This window comes from Mchenga conophoros, linkage group LG3, assembly GCF_057382185.1.
Source record: "Mchenga conophoros isolate Kocher_MC1m ecotype Shallow Benthic linkage group LG3, M_conophoros_male_GT1.1, whole genome shotgun sequence".
Taxonomy (NCBI): domain Eukaryota; kingdom Metazoa; phylum Chordata; class Actinopteri; order Cichliformes; family Cichlidae; genus Mchenga; species Mchenga conophoros.
Genome location: NC_140528.1, coordinates 44,188,996 through 44,207,290, shown reverse-complemented (window position 1 = coordinate 44,207,290; position 18,295 = coordinate 44,188,996). Strand labels below are relative to the sequence as shown.

Sequence of the window (18,295 nt, the reverse complement as noted above, 5' to 3'; positions counted from 1 at the left end):
GCCTCTGTGGGGGGTCACTCCCACTAGGTTTATATCTGGGACTCTCCACCATTTGACCTTAGAACTGAAGAAGCTTCTCGGATGAGAGGTGAAACGTCTTCAAGCAACTTAAAGAAGTCCAGACGCTTTTCTTTGCAAGCTCCTTTGATTAAGGTCAAATATATATATATATATATATATATATATATATATATATATATATATATATATATATATATATATATATATATATATATTTAGAAGTGGAGGCTTTAAAACCAAGTTAACACTGAAAGTACAAACATCGCTAATGTCACATAACTTTGCCGACATGTGGCCAACAGTAATGTTTTAATGTTCTTCAATATTAAACATTTGCACATAAATAAGTGACATAATTTTCAGAACTTACTTTTGGAAGTTTACTCTTCGGGCGCTCCGCTTCTGCCTTCTGCCGTATTTTTCGGCAAAATTATCCACACCAACCACCGCGCTATGAGTTGTGGGATATATGGGACCACGAAGTGTACACCAGACCATGCTTGATATTTGGGGAAATCGACAGTGCATTTGGAGTACCTTTCGTATTGGGACAGCCGTCGTTGCGTCGCTGTGACGTAATAGGTCTCAAAATGCGCACTCCGGAGTGTGCGGTTGCTGGAATGGGACACAGACAGAGTAGCCGAGCAACAGTTGGCGTGTGGATTGTTTGATGAACACAGTGAGTTCTGCCGTTCATGAGGTGAAAGGGTTTCTGTTGGACGGTGTTTGGGAATGTACTTAATGTAGCCTCTCTTTTTTCCAGGAGGATTGTGGAAACGAGTGGAGGGAACTGAACACATTAACACAGGAGAGGGTGGAACGTTCACCGCGGACCACTGAGAAAAATCACTGCACGGGACTGGCAACTGACAAACAGAGTACATGAACACTGCGAATTATTGTGACTCTTGTTGTTATTTTTTGCTGTAAATAAATGCATTGTTTTCATTAATTTGATTGCTGCTAAGGGTGGCCCAACCATATAGGTAGGGCTGGATCAGGTGACCATGAATCCTCCCTTAATTATGCTGCAATAGGTCTCGGGTGCTGGAGGATTCCCGTGATGAGCTGAGTAGGGATGGGTACCGGTATCCGGTGCCATGATGGCACCGGTTCTGACATAAACGGTAGTAACCAGACCGAAAAGCAGCGCACATTTCAGTGCTTTTTTTTCCTGAGCTGTGACACACTTTAGATTCTAGCCAATCACTTTACGTTTCCGAGGATAGTAGGCGGGTCCAGGTACGTACGCTCTTTTAGAGCAGAGCTAAAATGCTCAAGGCGAAGCGGTCAAAGTCTGGCTGTACTTCACAGCAAAAGATGCAAACTCAGCAGCCTGCAACAAGTGCTTTAAGGTGATACTGTGATGCTGTGCAAAGGAGGTAACACCTCAAATCTGATGAAACACCTGGCGACGCATAGCATTTTTTTTAAAAGCCCAGAAATGCACCGTATTTGATAGCTTGCTGCGAGACCTCACACCGAGCACATCTACTGCGGGTGTGGTGCCTGTTATCGGACCCGGAGTTAGCAACATCCCCCAAAAACCCGAAGAGTGCAGTCCTGGTCCCTAGCCCTGCCAGTGTAGCAGAAATGATGACGGATGATGATGGCAGCAGCAGCTGTTGTTCGTGTGTAATTTACGTTGAGTAGGCTAACCATGTTGTTAAGTTAATGCATGTAAGGTGAACTAGCAAACATCATCATAGCTACATGCGGCTGTCTTCTTGTTTGATGGCAGATACTCCCGTCACCCTGGCCAAAAAGGCTAAAATGACCAAAGAAAAAGTGGAAAACAGTTAAACATGAGAGGTTTTTGGACAAAGTTTGTGTTTTTTCCATTGTTTAAGCACTGCTTCCAGCCAAGAGTGATGCCATATATGCCACATAGCTGCAGAAAGGGTTAACATTGTTATTTTTTTACAAAAAAAAACAGCTGAACATGAGAGGTTTTTGGACCAATTTTGTGTTCTCCATTCTTTAAGCACCGGTTTGAGCACTGTTTAAACACCGGCACCGTTTCAAAAGTACCGGTTTGGTACTGGTATCGGATAAAACCTAAACGATACCCATCCCTAGAGCTGAGTGTTTCTTCTTATGTCAGCTTTTTCTCTCAATATACGCCACTCTGCATTCTGGATGTCTTTTCCTTTCCTCCTCCCTTCACCTCTACCAGTCATGACAGATGGCCGCCCCTCCCTGACCCTGGTTGTGTTGGAGGTTTCTTCCCGTTAAAAGGGAGTTTTTCCTTCCCACTGTTTCCAAAGTGCCTTCATTGGCGACATAAACAAAACTGAACTGAAGAAAGGAGGAATATAAGGAATAATTCTTCTGCTTGCACCATTTACAATGACTTTTAGATAAGCAGAACGAGTGCACGACTAGCAGTAAAGTGCAAAGCAGACAGACTCAATTGAAAAGTAGGTTTTCTTTTATTGTACATGATTTTTTCTAATTATCATCAATCCTCATATCAACCAAAACAACTTTGAATCTTCCCATGTTTTGGTATTTTGAGACTTCAGCTGTACTACATATTATATTAAGAACTTGTATGTATCAGTAAAGAATACATTTTTAAAAGCTGATTTGAAATAAAAATAATGAAAAAAATGTGTGCACATGCTCAGAAAATATTTTTAAATATTGAAATATATATTAGCTTTTGCCAAAACACCTTCAGGTTTCAGATGGAAAAGCTGAGTTCCTTGTGTTTGTTAAATACTGCGATATATATCCATGTCTTTGCAGGAGATTTACATTAAGAAAAACCAGAGATGAACATCAGAGCCCATTTCTTCAAATTATCCCTACAACAGAGGTGGCGAGGACAAAGTCAGTGAGACAAGCATTAATGAGAAACATTTAAGAACTTTACATCAACATAGATGCTGAACATGAGCCCTGATTTAGAAATGATGCACTGTAGTGGCATCATCGTAGTCATTGACCAAGCCATCTCCAGCCTGTGTGGATGGGGTCTTTACCATAGAGACATACGGGTCATTTCCTATAAACATTACAAAACTGTATCAGTAAAAAAGTTCACATAGAGAGGAGTTACTCATCAACATTGATTCAGAGTGTCACCTGTGATTTTGTATCGAAATAAAGACACCATGAGGAGAGTGGAGATGAAGTATGGAATAAAAACCACCAGGTAGCGCATCAGTGTGAAGTCAAAATGCTGGAGGGGTGTTACAGAGGGCAAACCTCCAGAAGTGGGTGGATTTTTGGTTGAAGATCCACCTGTAGAGAGAATTCCACCTGTGAGGGAATTATCTCAACGAAGTAAGAAGTAATATGATATAGTGAAGCTCCTCACCTGTGACAGTGATCCAGCTGGATGGAGACTCTCCATGACCGCTGATGTCACACTTGTAGAGGCCTTCATCAGACCTGGAAACATGCTGGATGGTCATGTGACCTGTAGGCTGCTTCCTGATGAGGGAGCCATCTTTATAGAAAGCAGCTGGGAGGTTGGAGGGAGTGGTCTCTGTTTTACAGAGCAGAGTGACGTCATCTCCCTCCATCACAGGGAGGACAGGACTCTGCAGGATCACTGATCCACCTCAACACAGAGACAAACTACAGCATTTCATCCATTTACACACAGCTTCATCAACACTAACTCCACACACTCAGCTTACCAGTGACTGTCAGGTTAACCATGTTACTGATGGGACCCTCCCTGGACTCACACCAGTAAACTCCACTGTCCTGTATTAAGATATAGCTGATGTTACAGGAAGAACCAGCTGATGTTCCCCACTCAGCTCCACACTGGGTCTTGGTTTCTTTGCTTGTGTTTCTCATCAGAGTCCATCCAGCAGAGCTGTCGTCCTCCTCACAGCTCAGAGACAGAAAATTGTCTTTAAACAGCTGAGAGCTGCTGGGACTCACAGTCAGCCGAGCTGTGAGGGAGAGGGGATGATACGAATACATTTTTAACAAAACAAAATTGTAATAGCAAAATACCCTCAGTAGTCAGTTATATTTGAAAAATATCATTAATATGTTGAACACCCATTTATCATACATCCTCTTGTATATTTTTTGAATTATTTATTCTGTCTTGCATTTGTTATCTCTGCTATCTAAAGTAATTGGATAGCATAAGTGGTGGGATTAATCCAAATATCGTACTATGGTATTGACACTAATGCTTACTTACTTGTAGTTCCTAGGATATTCAAATGGGAGGCAAAGCCTTCAGCTTTCAGATCCTAACATACATGAATATTAAATGTAACCAGTTCCTAGTTGGATTTGGGAGACAGACACTATCTTTACTTTTAAGATCAGATTTAAGACTTTCCTTTTTGACAAACCATATACTTTGGGTTCGATCAGGTGACCCTAAATCTTCCCTTAGTTATCCTGTAATAGACTGCTTGTCATTGTCCATGGGAGCAGCTTTGAGGTGTGTTTCATCATCAGATTGATTACCACCTGGGTGGAGCTGCCTACCTCACACCTGAGCCTCATCCTGGGTCAATCATTGAACTATTTAAGCCAGTTCGTTCAGCCATTTACTGTGGTAACTAGGCCCTATCTGCGGTCTGTTTGTTCCTGTGATTCACGCCTTGAATCTAACCCCGTTTCTTTGTGCTTGGGTCTCCACAATACTCTGCTCTGGATTCTCTGCTTGCCGTTTTTACTGAGGGTTTCATCAATCAGTCGCTCCGCCTACCTGTCCTCCTGTCATCCCAACATTTGTGAGTGCCCAAGAGATCATTCGCCTCTTCACACTTGCTCTTCAGATCCTCCCACGGAACCACCGCTGTGGCTCCTAGGCCTGGCCCAGCCCTGCATAGAAGCCTCAGCCTGACTCACCTGCCTCCTTACTGGTTTGTTAGCCTATTTTCCCTCTGTTACAGACTATTGTGGCCCCAATCATGGCTTCTCAGAGCAGCCTTCCTTTTACACTGTTCCTGTTTCCTCTGGCTCCTGTGTTTTCTCTGTTTTCTTTTTCTTTTCTTTTTTTTTCATTTACTGACCGTTTTCTGTACATAAAGCCACAAAAAAACTTCCTTACGTGTGTGTGAGCATGCCACATTCATGCTATGCCTGGTTTATAACACTACTGAGGGCTTCTCATCTAGACCTATCGAGGGACAGTTGTGATTTGGCATTATTTATATTAAATTGAATTGGATTAACAAAAAATCATTTATTTTTATTTTTTGTACATGAATACTTGAACTCAAAGTGTAATTAAAATATAAACAAACAAATAAATGCAGGTATAAATACACGTCCAGGACACCTGGGACTTGGATTTGAAGGGCACCCTTAGCAGTTGAAAAATGAAGCCAATGTGCTCTTTTTTTCCTGTCCTGTCCGGCACTGTAGCAATCAGAATAACTGTCTGAAGGCCAAGAAAAATGGCCAATAGATATATTTTCCCAAGTGGACCATTACAGCTTTCACTATACTGTCCTACTTGATTGGCATAGTTTATTCAATTGTTTTTATTATTTTTAAGTTATCACAATCAGAATGGACAGGATCGGATGTCCGGAAGAAGAACGAAAGAGAAGCTGGGAAGAGTGTTAACAGAAGGTGAGGGAAATAAAAAATAAAGAAGAAGAATAGAGAGAAAAAGGACTAAAAATCTGACAAATCTGACTAAAAAAGAAGACAACACAGTAGCAAGCAAAGCAACAGCAAACATAAACATAAGTAACAGTGCAGAAGCCACAGGGCGCCGTGCTGACAAGCCTGCAGGCTACACCAGACTAACCCAAGCCCCTTCAGGCACCATCACCATCACCTGCATGTGGGGTAATGTTAGGTTTTGTATTGTTGATTGTCATTTATGCTTAGAAATATTTAACTACAGATGCTTAGAAGTGTATAATCAATTGTAGATTGAAAGGATGTCTCATCCTATTAACTCTGTGTAGAGTGGGTGTGCATACATTCCTCTACTGGCTGTAGCTCAGGTGGCAGAGCAGGTCAGTCACTAACCAGAAGGTCGGTGGTTCGATCCCAGGCTGCCTCCTGGCTGCATGCCAAATATCCTTGGGCAAGATACTAACCCCGTGTTTGCCTACTGGTGGTGGTCAGAGGGCCCGGTGGCGCCAGTGTCTGGCAGCCTCGCCTCTGTCAGTGCGCCCCAGGGCAGCTGTGGCTACAATGTAGCTTGTCGTCACCAGTGTGTGAATGTGTGTGTGAATGGCTGAATGTAGTGTAAAGCGCTTTGGGGTCCTTAGGGACTGAGTAAAGCGCTATACAAATGCAGGCCATTTTTACTCAGAGTGTCCTGGCATGGATCACACTCCCTAGGAGAGTTTATCTTCTCCTTATTGATTTATGGTATAGCAAACACACGTATATCTGTTTGAGTATAAGAGCCTTTTGTTCAGACGTCCTGGCACCAGCTTTGGGGAGTCTTCACAGGGTCACATCTTGACCACACACACACACACACACACACACACACACAGGCAAGGTACTCTTTGTGTGAATGTAGACGTCATATGTTAATGAACCTATGCATATTCATGTAACCTCAATAAAAGAACAGTGGTACGGGAGAACGGACGAGAGCAACTGGGGTCAGGCGAGGGAACGGCGCCTCTTCGGTTTTCTCCCGTGCACGAGTAACATGAAGAACTTTGCCTACTTGTGTCTTGCTTTGCAGTGTAATTATATTGTCTTCAACGTTCCAGCGGATGGGTTCAAGCTACAAACCTATCAGGTGGTGTGCAAGAGCGGGAGGAGGAAAGGAATTGGGGAGTGCAAAGTACTCCCTCCCTGGTCCCCAATATAATTCTCAATTAAGAATTGAGGGGTTTTTAAATTAATAATCCCCCCCCCCAAAAAAAAAAGATCATACCACTGATTTAAAAACTCATTGAAACCCAAAATTGTAACAAAAATTAAAATTTGATTAACTGTTCTACCCTATTTTCCAAGTGTCATGAAGTTGCCTTAAGTAAAATAGCAAACCACATTAAAACAAGATTATGCCTCACCTTCAATGCTGAAATGGAAAAAAAAACATTTCAAACCATGTTTTTCTATTATAGTTTCTTCTTTTTAATTATTATTTTTTAGAAAGATTCATCTACTTATTATCTGTCATCTCTTACTCTGTACTGCAGAAGCTCAGGCTGCTGAATGCTTGAAACAGTTTTGTTCTATTCTTGCCTTTCTGGGTTTTCACAGTAACGGGATATCCCAATTATGGTCATCTTGGACACCTAAGGCGCATCTACTAACTTTTCTAACCTTCTGTTTGTTAAGGGCAGGAATTTTAAAGGAAAGTCACTTAAATAGGGGAGAAGTTAAAATGTTTTTTTCATTTAGAGGATGAACAAGGGGGCTGTACCAAGACCTCGGAAAAAGATAAATAATTATTATGGAAATGAACTCTTTAATAGAAAACATTTACAGACCTCGCTTCGTTGTGCAGCTCAGCATTGAGATCGACACTGCAAATAAAGAGGGTCTGGTTAGTTTATGGTTTCATAGAGTGTGGGAAACATGTACTGATGGTTGGTTGGTCAAATAAGCACAGGAACTAGCAAACCATGCACTAATATATCTATACAACAGGCATGCAATAGAAAAAAATGCAGACAGTGTCTTTTGTTGCACTCTACATCTACCTGTTGTCTTTTACGGACTTCCTGAACTGAGAGGCCATATAAGATAAAAGGACTGAACACTTTGCTGTTCCTTGATTTGCTCAATATGTAGTGCGTGCCCAGTAGTAATATTTGGTTCTTTGTCCTTTGGATTTGTGTTTATACTTTTAAAATACTTAAAAAAAATGGGAACAGTAAAAAAAATCTCTTAAAGTTTCCCCTTTTCACAACCTTTTATGGCTCATCATCCATTATAGTGTTGACTCCTTTTAGTCAACTTCACTGAATATGTCTGCGTCAAAAAACCTTATCCCAAAGAAGTTATTACCTTGTAATAAACATTGTAGAAAATGTTTATGCTTTTTAATCATTTTTTCACAGCTATGAGTCACAAGACCATTCAGATTCTGTCATTCTGTAGAGCTGCATTGCCACACTGCAGCTTCATCCTAATACAATACTTGAAAATTCAATATAATCTAAAAGATTAATGTCAAATCTTAGCCCAGAGTTGAAATAAAAATGTGTACTTACAGATCAGCCAGACTGGAGTCAATCCCTTCATCGTGCTCCTTGATGACATCAATCAAGTTTACCAACAATTCAGTCACATTAGGTAACAAAACCCTCTTCTTCCTGACTGATAGTGTGTTTCAGTGCTGTGGTTTCCTCTTCAAAGAAACAAAAAAAAGGCAAACAGTTATTTCTTTCTTTTGGAATAACGTGACTTGCATTCGCACTAAACACAAACACAGTGGTTCAGCTGTACCAGTGAGGTCTTTTTTGTGAAGGCCTGACACCTCTCTGCTTTTGATTTGCTTTGACCATTGGGGGGTGGGGTTATATCTCTTTGTGTTTCATTAGTGGATATGTGAAAGTGAGGGAGCGAATGGTTTGTGTATGTGTGTGTACCATTGTTTGGATATATTTGTGAGGACCAAAAAATTGAATGTTATTACACTGTTTGGGACCAACTGTCCCTCATAGGGACAAAATGCCTGTTCCCATGAGTTTGAAGGCATTTTGTGGTTTTAATGTCAGGGTTACTGTTAGGTATTATAGTGAATAACAGCTTATAATTTAGATGTGTAGAAAGTGTTTATTTAGAAATGGGGACGGTGTAGAAGTTTCTAGAAGGCAGGTGAGCCGTGATGAATATTTGACTGCGTTGACTAATCTGACTAAACGGTTTTGTCTAAACATGTGCAGCTGTCCAAGCCCGAAGCAACTCCAACTAAGAATTCAGCAATAAATGTTGGTGACTGGGTGCAGGTGAAAATTCGTAAGTGAAAGTGGCTTGAACCCAAGTGGACTGGAGCCTATGAGCTGATTGAATGCACATCTCATGCAGGCCAGGTGGAAGATAAAGCTGGAGCTAGTTGGCACCACCTGACACGTTGTGTACCCGCCCAAACACCCTTGCAAACTTTGGCCCAGGATAAGACTCAAATGGCAGAAACCGGTGAAACAAATACGGTGATCTGACTCAAAAACCAGAGAAAAGGAAAAACGCCTGAATCAGTGGAAAGTCATGGAAGGCCGGTTAAACTGCACTTTACTAAGATCAGTTCCTGATATCCACTCTGATCATAGTAATTCTAGCACTATGGTAGGAAGCACAAGGGAAGTTGGACAGATCACCAGCCATAGAGACCTTGGTCTGGGGATGACCCATTGGGGAAAAGGGTAAAAATAGTAAAAGGGAATCCAGACATTAACTGTGTTAAATACAAATGTAAACCCTTGTGTTTGACCTTGTGGAGACCTAACCTGTCACTCGTACCAAGGCTGGGCTCACTGGTCAAAGGGTATTGCAATATCACACTTGATGTGATGAAGGATAATAATGTTTTCACTGCACAAGATTTTTTTTCACCTCAAGGGTAGAGACGTGCTTGTGTGGTTAGAATAAGATTCAAAGCCAGCTCCCAAAATTATGGAATGAAGAGTGTTCGCTGGTCCAGTTGGTAATGCCTTTTATCTATCCGATTGGAGTAGACGCCCTGGCCAAACACACTTCATATACGAGTCATAAAAGGGACAGAAGGAGTGCTGATTTGACTGGATCATTTGATCAGAACGTGTTTATGGAGGGGATCGGAATTTGGGTTTTGAATCCATGATTTGGTGGGTTACTATTAACCCTTTAAAAGCGGTTGGAATGGGCATGCTCCATTTTGCGTAACTATTTTTAAATCCCTGTAGAACTGCAACCACGTAAGCTAGCACAATAATCTTTTTTGCATATGAAACCGGAGTTGTACTTACATATTATGCCATAAGCTTGTCCTAAGTCATGGTTTCCTTCCACATATAGCTTTGCAAAAATTGCATAAAAAGCATTTGCCGCAACAAAAACATAATATTTCAGAAACACGTTTTGCCGATCCGATCAGCTGTTCATAACACTTCCTACGTTGGAATAGACGTCAGCATAAACTATAGCATATCCGCCAAATTGTTTGGTGGCCTGGCAGTACCAAATTTTAAGTTTTATTCTGGTCATTCCAAATCAGGACGCTTAGTACGTGGGTCAACCCAGAGGCTACTACTGCATGGAAAATGATTATATTACATACGCCGAGGCAGCACCACAAAGACTACAAGATCTTGTTTTCCAATATACCCACCAAAATGCTCAGCAATAACAATACATTTAGACCTGTTATTGCCAACTCTATATAGGTATGGAGGAAAATAGAACCACGGTTAGGTGGTCCAGTGAAATTTTGTAGAAGTTCATCACTTTGGCATAATTTGACGTTACTGTGTGGTAGCCAACCAGTTGTTCAATCGTCTTAGTTTTCACTCGGGATAAACCTTTTTGATGATCTATTCGATGCCCAAGGCCTTCATTTATTTCAGAACTTAAGGTAGGGCTGCTCAATTAATCGAATTTTAATCACGATTACGATCTGGGCTTTCAACGATCATTAAAAATGACTGAGCCGATTATTAGCCCCTCCCTCGTTTATCCGCGACACCTTAAAGGCCGGTCCGTGAAAATATTGTCGGGCATAAACCGGTCCGTGGTGCAAAAAAGGTTGGAGACCGCTGATTAAGAGGACCCGAGGGAAGCTCGGAAAGCTAAGCAGAAGTTATTTGGAGAGGAGAGTGACTGCCGTTGGTTGAAAAGAGAGGTAAAAAAAAAAAAAAACTTCAGTGGTGTTGCACACTATTTTATATTATTTTTTATAGTCATTGTTAACCCTTTAAAGCCGTCAGAGCAGCATGCTCCGTTTTGTGTAACTATTTTTAAATCCCTGTAGAACCTGGACCATGTAAGCTAGCGCAATAATTTGTTTTGCATATGAAACCGGAGGAGTTGTACTTACACCTCATACCATCAGCTTGTCCTCGGTCACGGTTTCCTTCCACATAAAGCTTTGCAAAAACTGCATAAAAAGCGCTTGCAGGAACAAAAACATAATATTCCAGAAACACGCTTCGCTGATCCGATCAGCTGTTCGTAACACTTCCCACAGTGAAACAGGCGTCAGCGCGAACTATCACATGTCCGCCATTTCCTGGCCGAAACCGGAAGTGACGTCATTTTCGCGGAAATGTAGTTTTTTTTTACTTGTAGGCCTTAAAGGCCTATACTGGTCATGTTTGACTTTTCTGAATAGTTTCTGGGATGCTTAGAACTCGAATTGCACTGCTGGAAATAGTTTATTTTGATGCACCTGCTGTTTTCTTTGAAAATTTGCATCATATGATTGTTTTTTTGTTTTTCCTGCAGTATATAAAAATTGGTGTATCTCCAAAATAAAACTATGAACACACTCAAAATTGTTGTAAACTATTTTTTGCAACTTTTTTGTATTTAAAGTTTTGAGGGATAAACCTCTTAAATTTCTCCAAGTAGAAATATATGTAAAAAAAACAAACAAAAACGATTTTCAATTTTTTTTTGTAGTTTATTGCACTTTTTTGCAATTAATGTAGTTACTATGGACTTAATTCATACATATTATTAAAATATGGGCTATAACAGTTGTATAGCAACTTGAAATGCTCCCATAAATGGCACTACAACATGTAAAAAAATAATATAAGCTCTGGCGGACTTGGTTCTATAGTAGGTCTTAAAGGGTTAAATAAATATCGTCAAATAATCGAGATCTCAATTTCAGTGAAAATAATCGTGATTATCATTTTTGCCATAATCGAGCAGCCCTAACTTAAGGACACGTTTTTCCCTTCTTGCATGTTCTTACTTTGTGTATCTGCTCAGATCAGATTTAAAAGCATATGGTGTCCCCTCGGAGTCGCCTATCTCTTCTCATAACATGCTCGAATGGATCTTACCTAACTCTGGCACACCTTCTGTTTCCATAATCTACAACAAATTAGGTGAACATGGTGTAAAGCCCCTGCCCATTGAATCTATTTGGTTTAGGGAACTGGGAGAACTGCAGGTTAATATAGACTGGGATACAGTGTGGTCTATATTATTGCTAATATATATTGTAATATATTTACAGGGAGTGCAGAATTATTAGGCAAATTTTTTGTCCACATCATCCTCTTCATGCATGTTGTCTTACTCCAAGCTGTATAGGCTCGAAAGCCTACTACCAATTAAGCATATTAGGTGATGTGCATCTCTGTAATGAGAAGGGGTGTGGTCTAATGACATCAACACCCTATATCAGGTGTGCATAATTATTAGGCAACGTCCTTTCCTTTGGCAAAATGGGTCAAAAGAAGGACTTGACAGGCTCAGAAAAGTCAAAAATAGTGAGATCTCTTGCAGAGGGATGCAGCAGTCTCAAAATTGCAAAGCTTCTGAAGCGTGATCATCGAACAATCAAGCGTTTCATTCAAAATAGTCAACAGGGTCGCAAGAAGCGTGTGGAAAAACCAAGGTGCAAAATAACTGCCCATGAACTGAGAAAAGTCAAGCGTGCAGCTGCCAAGATGCCACTTGCCACCAGTTTGGCCATATTTCAGAGCTGCAACAAAACTGGAGTGCCCAAAAGCACAAGGTGTGCAATACTCAGCGACATGGCCAAGGTAAGAAAGGCTGAAAGACGACCACCACTGAACAAGACACACAAGCTGAAACGTCAAGACTGGGCCAAGAAATATCTCAAGACTGGTTTTTCTAAGGTTTTATGGACTGATGAAATGAGAGTGAGTCTTGATGGGCCAGATGGATGGGCCCGTGGCTGGATTGGTAAAGGGCAGAGAGCTCCAGTCCGACTCAGACGCCAGCAAGGTGGAGGTGGAGTACTGGTTTGGGCTGGTATCATCAAAGATGAGCTTGTGGGGCCTTTTCGGGTTGAGGATGGAGTCAAGCTCAACTCCCAGTCCTACTGCCAGTTTCTGGAAGACACCTTCTTCAAGCAGTGGTACAGGAAGAAGTCTGCATCCTTCAAGAAAAACATGATTTTCATGCAGGACAATGCTCCATCACACGCGTCCAAGTACTCCACAGCGTGGCTGGCAAGAAAGGGTATAAAAGAAGAAAAACTAATGACATGGCCTCCTTGTTCACCTGATCTGAACCCCATTGAGAACCTGTGGTCCATCATCAAATGTGAGATTTACAAGGAGGGAAAACAGTACACCTCTCTGAACAGTGTCTGGGAGGCTGTGGTTGCTGCTGCACGCAATGTTGATGGTGAACAGATCAAAACACTGACAGAATCCATGGATGGCAGGCTTTTGAGTGTCCTTGCAAAGAAAGGTGGCTATATTGGTCGCTGATTTGTTTTTGTTTTGTTTTTGAATGTCAGAAATGTATATTTGTGAATGTGGAGATGTTATATATTTTATATATTTTATTTTATTGTTTACTGTATTTAATTTGTAAAATATGTGTATACACACACACACACACACACACACACACACACACACACACACACACACACACACACACACACACACAGAAAAACATATTTAGTATACACATCCAGTAATGCATATACTATTATATATTGTACATATATTTATTAGTTTCAGATTTAGACATTCTTATATTTTGCTTGTTTATGTTATTGTATTTTGCACATCTCTGTTGCTTGTGAAGCTCGCACACAAGAATTTCACTCACATGTACTGTACCAATGTACCTGCACATGTGATGTGACAATAAAAGTGATTTGATTTGATTTGATTTGATTTATATTGGTTCCACTGGTAAAAATCAATAATTGAAATGGGTATATATTTGTTTTTTGTTAAGTTGCCTAATAATTATGCACAGTAATAGTCACCTGCACACACAGATATCCCCCTAAAATAGCTAAAACTAAAAACAAACTAAAAACTACTTCCAAAAACATTCAGCTTTGATATTAATGAGTTTTTTGGGTTCATTGAGAACATGGTTGTTGTTCAATAATAAAATTATTCCTCAAAAATACAACTTGCCTAATAATTCTGCACTCCCTGTATATCACTAAAGCACTTCTGGATGGATGAAAATTGCATTTCGTTGCCCTGTACCTGTGCATGTGCAATGACAATAAAGTTGAATTCTATTCTATTGAATTCTATTCTGTCACGGTTCTGGGTCTCCTGACCCAGCGTTTTTAGTTCTTTGTGACTTTTGTATTATTGTACTTGTGTGTGATTTATTCTATGGTTTCTAGTTTTGATCCCTTGCCCTTCATGTCTCTCTGTGTCCCCTCTGTTCTGTGTAAGTCTGTGTCTGCATGTTTGAGTTTCCCTCTGTCTTTTGGTTCATCGAGTCCTCTGCCTTACTGGTTATGTCTTTGTGTTTCTTAGTTGTGTCAAGTTTGCGTCTCTGTGTCATACTTCCTGTTTTACTTTGAAGGTCCATGTCTTATGTGAATGTGTTCAGTTTATGCTTCCTTGTCTCATCAGTTCTGATTTCCCCCAGCTGTGCTCTCCTTCTGTGTCTCATTCCCCTCGTTATTTCCCAGTGTATTTAAACCCTGTGTTTCTCTGAGTCAGTGTCGCGTCGTCCCTCATGCTGTGTGGATCTCCCTGTGGCTCACTGTGAGTTTTAGTTTGTTGTTCCCAGTTTAGTTTAGATTAGATTAGTTTAGTTTGTATGTTTCTTCCCTGCCCGCAAATAAAGCTGTGATTTTGAGTTCATCCCCTGAGTCTGTGAGTCCTGCATTTTGGGTCCAACTCCTGCCTGCCGCACAGCGATTCATGACATATTCTAATCTAAATTTGACTTCTAGGAACCAGGCGCATCAACTCATTCATTTCAAAACCAACTTTTGGGTCTTTGTGAGCTCTGTGTTATCTGAGGTACTGGAAGTTTTGCATATCACCAATCCTGGTCTTTGCCTCCTTAATGATACCTCTGACATCTCTTTACAACAAATACAATGTAAAATGTTGTTTGACAGATTCACATCTGCCAAGAAGATAACTACAAAGCAATGGTTCAGTCCTGACATTTTTATGGAATCATTCTGGATACGATGTCTTATCTATATCATTAATCTTGAACATACCACAGCAAAATTAAATAAAGCTCGACCCATGACTGTCGAAGCTTGGGAAATCTTCTCATCCAATATTATCTCCTGGAAGTGGCAATAACTGGTTGTGACTTTGTGTTTTTGTGTGCTTTTTTTTTTTTTTCTGTCCCCATGCCTTGTGACCAATGTTTGGTTTGCTACTGCCGTTTACAGTTATGCTGTATATGTCTGTATTCCCCCCCCCCCCCCCCCCCCCCCCCCCCGGACACGTCCCGTGAGCAAGATACTAGCCCCAAGTTGTTCTCCAATGAATTAATGCATATGAATGTTAGATAGAAAGCACTTAGAAATAGCATAGAAAAAAGTTCTTGTGTGAATGGGTGAATAAGGCAAGTTGTGTATAGTGGTGTGAGTGTTCAGATAGAGTAGAAAAGCAGTATATAAGAAACAGTCAATTTACCATTTACCATGGTTGTGAATTACTGATCTAGGATCCTGTGGGGCTTTCAAATACAGATTGGTGGTAATTGGAGCACTAGGAGCAATGACCCCCAAGATGGGTGAGTGGCTCCAACAGATCCAAGGCATAGCACCCGAGATCTCTGTCTAGAACAGTGGTGTGTCCAGCAGGGTGGCCTGGGGGGGCACAGGCCACCCCCCCAACCAGACTGGCCACCCCAAAGGCAAAACAATAAAATTCAATCAAATATCAAATGTACGATTATGTTTTCACGGTGAAGCTCAGATATCCGAGTGTAAGTGAATGCAGCATCGGCTTCTGCGCTATGTGCATCACGTTAGCAAAGGTAGGAGAGCTAAGCACGAAAGACGGCACTGCAGGAAACAATTTTTCGGTGAAAGAAAATGAGGAGAGAATTACGGAAGCGTAGAGCTGCCACCCAGGCAAAAGAAAAATACAAGTGTATCACGTTATAACGTGAAAAGTTTATTGTTCTAACAAGATATTTTTCCTGTTTGTACAATATACTTTTCACGTTTGAACAACATAATATCACGTTATTACAATATAAATATTATATTGTACGAACATGATCATATATTGTACAAATGTAAAAAAAACAAATACCATTACAATAACATTTTTTATTGTAAGAACGTAAAACGTGTTGCGTTCGGAAACCCAAATCCATGGTAGTTGTGGAGAGCTCACGCTCTTCAGAACTGGCACTTAACTTTGAATGCCCTGCTTTCAACATGGACACAAACACTGATAGCCCACTTCTGAGATTTCTTCAGAATCGTGGTGTACCTGAGGACTGTCTCTTACGAATGCTACAAGAACACATAAGTGCTCTCTTGAGGGGGAAATTTGTAAAACTCGCTTTTTACGAAGTTACAGCGTCTAAAAATGTGACATATTGCTAAGTTAGCAACCACAGCGGTTTTCGCTTCTCTCGCTTTGACTGCTTGAGGACGTAACGGTAGACTGCATTGGTGTGGATCTATATGGAATGGAGAATGTAAAACAAATTAACCCGCTGTATAAAACTGGGTGGTTGTATGACCACATGTTACTACTTAACCCGTATGCAGATTCCAGGTTTCTTAAATATATCGCTATATTATGTGATGGACAATGTTTCCTTGTTTATCTAAAAACAAATGAATTAAACTGTGTTTATATTGATATTTGGCTTCAATTTAAAAAAACAGTGAGTTCAACCCTTTGTTCTCTGTGCAACTGAAAGATACGTGAATACTAATTTACTTTTTCAAAAGTGGGCGTTGTATATACTGTAATATTTCTATTAATAACATGTTAGAGAATCTCATTAATGTTGCTGGCATAGAGAGAGGAAAAGAATAAATGCTAAATATTGATGGCTGCCACTAAAATAATAACAGACAATTATCAAAACACATGTGAAATGTACATACATTTTTTTTAGTGAGGTACCTCATGTGGTGTGGCAGCAGGTATACCTTGTACTTCTGTATAGTAATAAATATCTCTGTTATTACAGATTGATGCCACAGTGATTGATTTCATGGATGACAAGACCCTGTCTGGTTACATCCCAACATATGGTGATCAGATAGCTGCCAGACGGTTCTGCTTGGAAAACAGTGGTGCAAGTACTAAGGAATCAAGAAAAAACTCATTGCTCGAAAAATTGAAGGAAAAGATGGGAATCAATGAAAATGAGAAGAAACCTGATCATGAGGAGGCATTTGTTTCTAAGAGAAAAAGAACATATGCAAAAAACAACAAATGGGCTGAGAAAAAGACTCGAAAAATTGAGTTAGGGTGGATCCATGAAGGTAAGCAAGTGAGAAAGCGCAGAGAAGGAGGAACAAGGACCTTTGATGTGTCCAAAGACTCCAAAAAAGCTGACATATTACAGTATGCTAAAGATCTTTTCTTTCCAAGTGGAAAAAGCAAATTTGGAAGATGGGAGATGTTCAGTCATGACATATTAGACTATCAGGAAGAGGCTGTATTTGATGAAGATGTCACAGTTGGAGAACTCTACTCAGCACTTAAAATGGGAATGTTGAGATTTTACTTGTGCACAAGAAGATTTTCAAATGATGAAGATGATGAAGAAGTATATGATAGAGGGAAAACACATGTAAACAATGTTACACAACTGACTGACTCACATCAAGGAGATGAAGAAGCTTCTCATGTTGTGCCCTTAAACAGGTGAAATAGTGAGGAGAGGTGAAAGAAAGGCACATACACGCAGCTCTCACTCTCACTCGTCTGTATTGAGTTTCAGAAGCAATACAACCGAAACAATATTCTTATGGATGCACTCAGTCTCAGGACAACTGTATCCAAACGAAGTCACTATTGTTCGCTGCATTAGCTGATGAGAATACTTTAGATAACATGAACTGTAGCATTAGACAAAAACATATTTTTAACTCGCACATGTTAGCTGACACAGTCACTAACTTTCCACAGCAATGAAATAATACTTTAAATACTGCATGTCTTTCAGTAGTTAACTTATACAGATAGTAACAGAAAAATCTTCACACAATATGGCGGAGTAATAGCGAAAACTAGCATATGCAGCAACAGAGATTAACTGGAACATCTCAGCAAAATAGTCTGCAATTCACATCTTCCGCTACAATGAACAATGATAACAATGTAATAATCAACAGTAACACACATTTATACAGATTTGTGCATGACAGTTACCTTAAACAGGGGAAATAGTGAGGAGAGGTGAAAGAACGGCACAGACACGCAGCTCTCACTCTCACTCGTCTGTATTGAGTGAAGGAGGA

The 18,295-nt window shown here is 40.4% G+C and overlaps 3 protein-coding genes across 3 annotated transcripts in view; 1 reads left to right on the top strand and 2 right to left on the bottom strand.

The window, feature by feature from the left end:
- LOC146578878 (Fc receptor-like protein 5) overlaps nt 1–18,295 on the bottom strand; it is a 209,377-nt gene that overhangs the window by 110,799 nt on the left and 80,283 nt on the right. The gene's annotated exons all lie outside the window — the stretch shown is intronic.
- On the bottom strand, nt 2,931–18,274 carry LOC146578883 (putative high affinity immunoglobulin gamma Fc receptor IB). The gene is made up of 7 exons (XM_085250314.1): nt 18,207–18,274; nt 8,154–8,290; nt 7,428–7,463; nt 3,672–3,935; nt 3,347–3,592; nt 3,112–3,270; nt 2,931–3,031 (listed from the first exon to the last, which is right to left on the bottom strand). Exons 2-7 carry the CDS (start codon nt 8,200–8,202, stop codon nt 2,931–2,933), a joined length of 855 nt encoding a protein of 284 aa, XP_085106440.1. The 5' UTR covers nt 8,203–8,290; nt 18,207–18,274.
- LOC146578884 (uncharacterized) lies at nt 15,576–17,705 on the top strand. Its single transcript, XM_085250301.1, has 2 exons — nt 15,576–15,635; nt 17,017–17,705. Exons 1-2 carry the CDS (start codon nt 15,576–15,578, stop codon nt 17,701–17,703), a joined length of 747 nt encoding a protein of 248 aa, XP_085106427.1. The 3' UTR covers nt 17,704–17,705.